Genomic DNA, 10,144 nt, shown 5'->3' on the forward strand with positions numbered 1-10,144 from the left:
TGAATACGACAAGATCCGAATGCAACACAATTTTTTTTTTTAAAGAAAAATCTCAATCCAATAAAAATTAGACTTTCACTAAGTAAATTTGGATCCAAACCCAAAAAACTAAGATCCAATTTCATTTAACTTATACAAAAAAAAAAAAAAAAACCTAAGCATAGAAGCCCCAAAATTCATTACTTGAGATCTTGAAATTACAACAGAAGAGACAAGACTCTTCAAAAATCCAAAAGTAATATCGTCAGATCCGGATCGTAGACAGGTCAGATAGGATGCTAGATTTTGGTAGCCAGCCCCAGTAAGTTTTTCACCAACGACAAAGCCCCTTGATCAGAGTATTGAAGGTTGCGGTATCTAGTTTTTTTTTTTTTTTTTGGGTAAATTGAAAATTTTATAAGCACAAACAAACTACAAATCAAAGGATCTAGTCCTTACAAACCAGGAGAAAAAAGCAAACACACAGCAACTAACAGCTGCAACTATTACCCCAAAACACTTAGGGGGGAAAAACATTTTTGGGAATTCTCCAAGATGTCACAATTGACAGATTCTGGGCAAAAGCACGAATCCCTCTCCAGGAGCTGAGACAAGCACAAACACCCTCAATTATAGATAGTTGCAAAAGAGAGAAATCCACACCTTTTCGCTGAAACACCCGCAAATTCCTTTCTCTCCACAGCCAATAAACTGTGGCTGCTAAAGACAATTTGCATATAGTAAGAGCCATAGAACTACCACTGCTATGTTGCTGCATCCAAGACAAAACCCCAGGCAAATCTATTGGACCATTACTAACTCCATTTTGTGCCAAGATGGAGGACCAAACCTGCTGAGCATAACGACATGAAAAAAAAGAGATGGGAGTGGGATTCAGGTTCACAAAGACAAAGACTGCATGTAGGATCAACTGGCATACCCCACAAGATAAGGCGATCTTTGGTAGATAATCGTCCCAACACAGATAACCACAGAATAAAGGCCCACCTTGGAGTGTGACGCTAGAACCAAATCACGTTATGCCAAGGAAAAGGAGGATTAGACTCCCTAAAGGCTTGCCAAGCCGAGCAAGCTGTATAAACACCACTAGGAGAGAGGTTCCAAAAGACAAAATCAGCAGAGTTGGAGTTAGGAACAAAATGTGCAGGTGTAGCACTCATTATTTCCATGATGATAGGATTTCGCTGCCTAGGCCAACACCAGCTATCCCTTTGAATAATAGAACAAACTTTTAAAGAGAGAGATCTCCCAAAATTACGCACTAATTGCTCCCCAAAGTTTTGGTATAGAGGTCCCAAGGGGTGCCAGTTGTCCATCCATAAAAAGGTGTCTTTACCATTTCCAACTTGGTATGAAATCCAAGGCTGAACTTTATCCCTTAGCTTAATGAGTTTCCTAACAGAATGTACATGTGAATCTATTTAACCCATAGAGTATCGCTCTTTTTACAAACTGCCCACAAATGTCTAGTCATTGAAGCGCTATTCTAGTCCTTCATAAATCTGAAACCAAGACCACCTTCATCCTTTGGAACAGACATCCTTCCATGAGACCTTAGCCCCCACACTTTTTAGATCTGCCCCATACCAAAGGAAAGCCCTAAGAATCTTCTCAATCTCCTTAGTAACTTGTTGAGGAATGATAAAGATAGAAGCCCAATAGACTTGTATGCTAAAGAGAATTGACCCAACCAACTGAGTCCTTCCACCATAAGACAGAGACTTATTAGACCATGATTGTACTCTGGAAAGAATTCTATTCTTTAATTGGTCACAATTGGAAGCTCTCAACCGGGTAGAAATCAATGGAATGCCAAGGTATTTGATTGGTAAAAAACCCTCAGGAATAGGCAAAATAGAATGCAGCCTAAGCTTTGTAGTATTATCAACCCCAGCATAAAAGATAGAACTCTTGAGCAAATTAGGTTTCAACCCTGAAAATATATGAAAATCATGCAGTACATCTGCAACGATAGAGAAGGTACCTTCCTCAGCTCCACACAAAACGAAAAGGTCATCAGCAAAAATAAGATGGGACAGCTGTAAGGTTTGACACTTAGGGTGAAGTCTGAAAGTTTGGTGTCTGACCTTGTACCGAAGGAGGGCAGTGAAAGCCTCCATAACCAACAAGAAAAGGTAAGGAGATAGTGGATCCCCTTGCCTAAGCCCTCTTTGACCAGGAAAAAAACCTTCCAACTCCCCATTCACCATGATAGAGAACATCGGGGTAATGATACAGCTTCTAACCCACTGAATGTACAGCTTCTAACATAGTGGATCCCCTTGCGGTATCTAGTTCGTAACCACGTTTCCACACTTTCTGAAGCGCAAAGAAACCCAAATCGACTCGATCCAAATGGAAAACTGAATTATCCTTTGTGCTAATTTCTTGTAATTTTGCAGGTGTAATACTCTCCTACCGTGAGCTATTGAATCCGTTCTTGCTCTGCCCTACGGTCACCATAGCGTTTCTTCAAAGTTTGCTCGAGTATCTTCAGCTTGTGAACTTCTTCCCGTAGGTCGTTGATGATTGATCCTCTTATGTGCTACTGCTGCTAGCTGATTATTCCTTAACTTGGACACCGAATTGGTTGGTTCAAATCCGTAGGAATTTGAAGAACAAAGATTACTCGCGGTTTCAAGAGATTGAGGACCATGTCCAGATCAAAAGACCTATATATGGACGAACCAAACCAATCCGTGAACCATGGTTTACCTACTGCCCAAAACAAATTCTACTATTTACCGCTCTCATGCGCTCACTTATTGTTCGAGAAAATATAAAGGCAAGTATATGTATAACTTTTAAATTCACTGAAAATCTCCAACTTTTTTCAAGCACAGCCACCCTTCTCTTGCTTTGCGGGCTGGACACCCTCTGGTTCATTAAGGAAGGAGAACTCTCTCTAAAAGATAACTTTTTCTGTTAAGAAGCTACAGTTCAATCTTCGTCGCCTCTCCCTTTTCAAGAAAGAAAGATAAAATAAATCGTAGTGAACGAAATTACTTTTTCTGTTATGTTTGTAATTCTGTTAACCAAGAAATAGCACTCATTTTGTCTACTCTCCATTCCAAAAAAAAAAATTGTCCACCAATCATATGCCACCCCGACCCGAGGAAGAAACCAAATGGTGTCTAGGCCAGCTTACAAATACCTCAACTAATTCTGGGGACTAATCTCACCGTCCACTTGCGGGAAATAACTCCTTATGATTGCTGATAAAAAAAAAAAAAAAACTCCTTGTGATTGATTAAAGGCGAAAGTATATAAACATCCCCTCCACTATCACTTTTTCTTACGGTGACCCCCTCACATTTAAAATCACCCGTACAGACCCCCTCAACCACTGGAAACGAAAAATATGCTAACTCCGTTAACGGGATGGAGGAAATGACTAGGATACCCTTTTTTTATAAAGCAAAAGTACATAACACTCCCTCAACTATCACTTTGTTCCACGGCGACCCCCTAACATTTATATTATACCCTTATTCTATCAGTCATTGTTCTAATCGTTTTTTTTTTGTTTTATACAAATTCTTTTTTCCTTACATCAATCATTTTAAAAAGAACTTTTCTTTATATGACTCTAAAATTGCATCTTCACTTATTTCATCCATAAAAGATCAGATTCCACCAAAAATAGCGTGAAAACCGTGGCATGACGGCGACAGGTGCCACGGTGGTTCTTTTGCTGAGAAGAAATGAGAAGGGAAGAAGAGGGAAAGGAGAGAGGTGTGGGAGAAGAGAGTGTAGGAGAATGGTAGTGGCAGTCGGCGGCAGCCATGGCGGCTACTGCGTTTCTTTTCCCATCTCTTTTTTTTTTTAACCTTGTTTGGGTTAATTAGAGAGAGAGAGAGAGAGAGAGAGAGAGAGAGAGAGAGAGAGAGAGAGAGAGAGAGTATGTATTGGAGGAGAAAGAAAAGGTCATCGGAGTAGGACGAAACCAGTGGTTAGTCGGTGAGAGTACAGAGAGAGAATAGCTTAAATGGAAGGGTGTCACTTGGGTAACGGAGAATAGTTGAGGGGGTCTATATGGGCGATTTTAAATGTGAGGGGGTCTTCGTGGGAAAAATTGATAGTTAAGGGGGTGTTTATGTACTTTCGCCTTGATTAAATTTTTTCTCTCTCTCTCTCTCCCTCTCTCTCTCTCTCTTTCGCCTTGATTAAATTTTCTCTCTCTCTCTCTCTCTCTCTCAAAGTGCATTCTTTTTAACATAGGGGGAAACATTTTTAGGACGGAGCTAGGAAGATTTTTTAATTGGACAACAAGTTTTCCAACATGTTATGACTTATGAGGAAAGACTTGGAGTCAACAATGATGTCATCGAGTGGATTTGGACTTTTCTTGGTCGAAAGGTTGGAAATTCTAAAAGCCAGAGAATTTTTTGGGTGCCGAGCATGCCTCATGTGGTATTCGAGTAGTGCATTTGAGCCGTCCATTTCGATTTTGAACGGCTCGGATTTGGCAATAAAAAGATAGACTAAAGCTCTGCAATTGCTTAGTAATAACCTCAAGAAATTGTAGTCCGTATTAGTCACATTCTAGTCCATATTTTTCAAGTCAAGGTCACCTATGGCTATAATACAATCTTGTCTCATCATTAGTCACATTCTAGTCCATATTTTTCAATATTTTGGAAAAACCAAAGTCATGCTTACAATTGACTTAGCGCAAGACTAAAGTCCTTCCTTTTTTTTTTTCTTTTTTTCTGGTGTGTACCGGTGCGTTTAAAAAACCTCGCGAATTGACTTGGGTTACAGGTGTGGTTCTAGCTGTCTTGACCGCATCTTGTGGCGTAACTGGTTATTCCTTAACTTGGACACCGAATTGGTTGGTTCAATTCCGTAGGAATTTGAGGAACGAACATTACTTGTGATTTTAAGATGCTATAGTTACAATCTTCGTCGCCTCCTCCTTTTCTTGAAAGAAAGCTTAAATAAATCGCATTGAACGAACATTACTTGTGATCAACTAAACGAATGACATTCAATATATATATATATATATATATATATATATATATATATATATATATTATAATGGAAACGAGAAAACTCTACCATTGAAATGAGAATTAATTACGACGAAATGAAAAACGATGCCAAAGTTGCGACAAGTACGAAGTTTAGTCCTCGGATATAGGTTTGCTAGATGCAAACCATACACCCTACGTAAATTAAAAGCTAACACTGTCGTTCTTCGTACCTCACTTAACTAACAAGGAACCGCCTGCACACTGAAGTACAGTTGCAAAGAGATAACTCATTCCCATAACCTCTTTTTATAGTTATTGTTGATCTTACTACGCATTACCAAGAGTACAACAAATCTAGAATACTAAACTAACCAGAAGCTTCAACATCATCCTTTAATTGTCAAAAGGAAAGGAAGTGTCTACCTCTGAATGAATCCAAAAAGAAGGGCAGAAAACTGTGCCAAAGATACGACTTGAGATGCGGTGTTTCAATTTAACCCCATTTATATGCACCTATGTTGATTGAAAATCGCATCGCTCCGGTTTGAGGAACATGATTCAGAAAGCTATACCACATGCCCTCAATAGTGGTATGACAAGGGTAAACTTCTATAGATTATGATATAACAAGAGATCACAATTCAATAAGTAGATAGTTATTTCGGATTTCTGATGTAAAATTCATTTTAAAAGCATTTTGACAGATTATATTTTACATGTGTCCCGTTAAATTTTTTTTTAGTTGATTATATTTTATTTTGGTCAACTTTGGCAAAATGGTAAGAAAACAAGTAGGAAAAGCATCAGTGAATTTTGTATTTGGAATGTTAGTGTACCATTGTCGGGATGTGCGTTCCAATTCATAGTTCCTTAGGATGGTACCGAATTGTGGGAACATAGGACTGAACCAAGCAGCAAAAACCATAAATCAAGGAGCTGAATTGACTGGGACATCCTTTCTACTCTCAAGCTTCCAAAAAGAAGTATAAAAAAGAACAGAGAATAAACACACTGCACCCAATAATATACAGAACTGCCAAACAAGGATAATTAGAGATGGCTATGGTTTCTGGAGTCGTCAACAAAAGCAAACATTAATAGGGTAAGAAGAATAATCTGCGGGGCATGTAGCGACCATTCTTGTATCCCTTGCTAAGACTATCAACAAAATCAACTAAGGCTTATGCTGCTAAAGCATGGGCTCGTTGAACAACATAGCAGGAGAACCGGAGAGGTCCTATAAAATGTAGTCAATTTAGATATCTCCTTGGAAAGGTGCCGCAACCAAACATTATCTGCAGCAAATCAGAGCAATCCTTATCAATTATCTGTATAAATAGTAAGAAACCGAGCGCATGTGGTATTCAAACTGGGCCATGTAGTATTTTCGATATGCCAAAACTATCCACAATTCACAATTTACATAGTACAAACTAGAAGATTAAGTGCTCCCAAACACATGATTTAATTGCAATGACACATAAACTCGTTTCTAGGAGCTTCTACGAAAAATAAAAGCAAAAACAGAAAAATGGATATATGATCAATGAACGGATAAGCCAAAAAAGAAAAGGAAAAACTAGGGTAGTAATTGGATATATGATCCCACTAATTACCTAATTAAATTGCAAATCTTGAAACTTATGATAACTTTGGGATCCCGTAATCAAATAATGACAGCTAATATATGGGGGATACCAAGTCGTTTCGTAGTTAAAATCTAGGGTCGTAGAATAAGTTACCATAGCAATTTCAGGATCAAGGAGTCTTGTTCTGCAACATGACCTGCAAATACATTGTGGTTAGAGAATATGCTGATATAGTTCGAAAATATGAGCAATAATTGTGATTGACTCCTAAATAGGATTTAAAAGAAGTTTTTCATGCCTATATAGTGATCAACCAAAAAAATTAAGGGAAGTCAAAATTTTGAAAATGATACTCACCGATAGGATCTAAAGCCTCCTTTGTAGTCTAGCCCAGTTCAATGCAACGGTCACATAGATCCAATCCGTTATGTGGTTCAGGAACATGAAAAATGCATGTCGAGACCGACTATTGATAATTATAGTGCCAAAAACTCCCCAAAATCCGAAGAAGAAACCAAGGCCCATGCTAACATAAAATCCTTGAGTAATGGACCTATCCTCATCTTCTTGAATGCTTTTGTCTTTGGGTCGGGGAGTAATTGGAGGATCTCCAAGGCACTTGTTGGGAAGTGGAAGCCCACAAAGGTTAGGATTCCCAGAATATGCAGAAGCATTAAAGCTTTGGAGTTGTGTGCTTAATGGGATTTCGCCAGACAAGTTGTTATTTGACAGGTTCAAAACACTCAAAAAATTTAGATGAGCAAGGCTTCTAGGAATTTCACCAGAAAATTTGTTTGCAGACAAGTCAAGAGATTCCAACATTTTCATCTGACCGATCTCTTGGATGATTTTTCCTGTCAAAATGTTTCTCGAGAGGTTCAAGGAATCCAACCCTGCAAGACTCCCAACTTGTTCAGGAATTTTTCCGGATAATTTATTGCTAGAAAGATCAATGGTCTTTAGTAGTCTTAGATTTTTGCCGTACTCCTGGTCTTGTCCTTTCCATTGCACGAATGCATTAGATACATATGTGCCACTAACATACATGAAACCATCACCCCCATCACGAGCATACGGTCCGTAATTGTAATCTGTGGGGACCTCATAATAATTACTTTCCACCAAAGAAGTAAAATTGGAAAAGCACGGTGGTATATTTCCTGACAAATGATTCTGGGATAAGTCCAAGATTTGAATGCGGTTAAGCTGACATAACTGTCGAGGTATGCTTCTGTTGAACTCGTTGGATCGAAGAATAAGGACACTCAAACTTATCAGGTTTGTCCCCAACCATGCTGGCACTTCCCCGGATAAATTGTTACTGCACAAGTTCAGTATTCGAACTTGACTTAGCGAGCCGATAGAGATAGGAATTTCACCGTACAAATTGTTGTATGCCAAACTAATGATGGATAGTTTTTTGAAGTGGGACAAACAATATGGAAGCTCTCCCGATAGTAGGTTATTTGAAAGGTCAAGATAGATGAGCCACCCGCTAGTATTTGCACATAATGAATAAAGTGACCCTCTAAACTTATTCTTGGAGAGCTTCAAAAAAGTTAGAGATGGAGGAATTGGTGGTACTGGACCTGTAAGAAGATTATAACTTAAATCTATCCAAGGAAGAGTACCCTGAACCTTCAAAGATAGATCAGGCAACAAGCCATTAATCTGGTTGTGAGAGAGATTTAAATATCTAAATCCTGGGGATAGATCCCAGAACCAGCTGGGAAAATTACCCGCAATTCCATTACTAGACATATCAAGCACATAAAATTTGTTTTGAGTTCGAAGCCACTTTGGGAAACGAGGACCCAACTTGCAAGACGAAAACTTTATAACATCAAGTTGGAAAGGGGGAACCCAATCAGAACTGAAGTTAAAAGTTAGTGCATTATAAGAGAAGTCCAAATACCACAAACTTGAGAGATTAGAGAAGTGTGCTTCAGAGATTGTGCCATTTAATAAGTTGAAAGCACAGCTGAAAACCCTGAGCTTGTGAAGTTGTCCAATACTTTTGTCTATAGTCCCATTCAACTTATTGTTTTCCAGATCTAAGGTTTGCAATGAAGGAAACACTGAAAGATCGGGGAATGACCCTGTAATTTGATTTCCCGACAAAGACAGATAAATGAGACTCGGAAAGCTTCCAATATCTTTTGGGAAGGACCCACTCAATGAGTTATTATTGAGGTACAATGTTCTTAAGAGAGAAAATCTAGTGAAATCTGGCAATGGACCTTTAAGCCGGTTGGAAGATAAATCCAAACTCTCTAATGAATTCTTTGCCGTGGACATTTTTTGCAAAAACTCGTGAAGCTCTTCCGTTAGATTATTATAGAACAGATCCAAAGACTGCAAATGACTTGAATTCGCAAAGGATTTCGGAAGGCCGCCTTCAAGTTGATTCCAAGAGAGACTGAGGATTGTGAGGGAAAGCATGTCTCCGAATGCATCTGGAATCGAACCTTTTAATTCGTTATATCCGAGGTCAACATAAGCAAGGCTGCTAGTGAAGTTGAACAACCAATTGTATATCGAAGAAGATAGACTGTTGAAAGAAAGATCAACGAAGGACAGGGACACAGAAGAATTAGAACTGAAGGAGGATGAAGCTGTGATATCAGGAAGGGAACAACGGGATAAGTGCAACTCTTTGAGGAGAGGGAGATTACTGATAGATTGAACCCAACCAGTTGCTTTGCTGAGTTCAACCAAAGAGAGGTCAAGGTGACTTAGTAAAGAAAGATGAGATAGCCACTCAAGGTTTTCGATATTCAACATATAATTTCCGTGGAGATCAAGATGCCTCAAGTTGGAAAGGTTGCTGAATTGCTGAGGAATTGGGCCATATAAATCATCATTGAAACTAAGGTCCAAGTACCTCAAATGGTGTAATTCATGCAATGAAGGGCTAATCTTACCTCCCAGAGGCTGATAAAGAAGATAATCATCCGTTGTATGAAGATCGAGCATGGTTACGTGACTTGTAGTAGTATTGTGGTTGTTGCAGTGGACCCCTTCCCATTTGCAACAGTCTTTAGTACTCCCCCAAGAAGAGAGACGACCATAATCGTCGATAAGATCTTGTTTGAAGTTGAGGAGAGCTTGTCTCTCCCTCTCATTGCATCTGATTGTTTCAGCATGCTCTCCAACTCCTGAGGAGGAGAGAACAAGGTTCAAGTATGGTAATACCACAAGGAGAAAAACATGGAGAAGTTGCATATAGCTTTTGACTCTGTACATCTCCGTAAGCAAAATTTAGGAACAAGAGGAAGCTGTAAAAACACAAAGCAAGCTACTGAGAATTTGCAGTCCGTGTTTTTTAGTGCTGTTAACGGACGAATGGCAGCCCATATATAGGGATATCTACCAGAAACTTTTGCAAAGATGTCATGTCAATGAGTGGTGGTGTTGTTTCAAGATCTGTTTCCACATAGATCATGGTCACCAACTTCTACTTTTATTCAAATGGAGGAGCCACAATTAATGCAACAGTGTGGAGCTAGGAGTTAGTGGAATTAAAAGCAAAATCCCTTGTTGATGGAAGGGTCAATCCAGTCGTACCAACGTGAC

The 10,144-nt window shown here is 39.0% G+C and overlaps 1 protein-coding gene across 1 annotated transcript; it reads right to left on the minus strand.

The window, feature by feature from the left end:
* Window positions 1–5,965: 5,965 nt before the first annotated feature.
* On the minus strand, window positions 5,966–9,814 carry LOC131327855 (receptor-like protein EIX2). The gene is made up of 2 exons (XM_058360982.1): window positions 6,926–9,814; window positions 5,966–6,274 (listed from the first exon to the last, which is right to left on the minus strand). Exon 1 carries the CDS (start codon window positions 9,812–9,814, stop codon window positions 6,935–6,937), a length of 2,880 nt encoding a protein of 959 aa, XP_058216965.1. The 3' UTR covers window positions 5,966–6,274; window positions 6,926–6,934.
* Window positions 9,815–10,144: the final 330 nt, after the last annotated feature.

This window comes from Rhododendron vialii, chromosome 5a (assembly GCF_030253575.1).
Source record: "Rhododendron vialii isolate Sample 1 chromosome 5a, ASM3025357v1".
NCBI classification, from domain to species: Eukaryota; Viridiplantae; Streptophyta; class Magnoliopsida; order Ericales; family Ericaceae; genus Rhododendron; species Rhododendron vialii.

Bases quoted from the DNA above. Each gene is read 5' to 3' on its own strand.
- LOC131327855 (XM_058360982.1), bottom strand. From the start codon at position 9,814: ATGTACAGAGTCAAAAGCTATATGCAACTTCTCCATGTTTTTCTCCTT.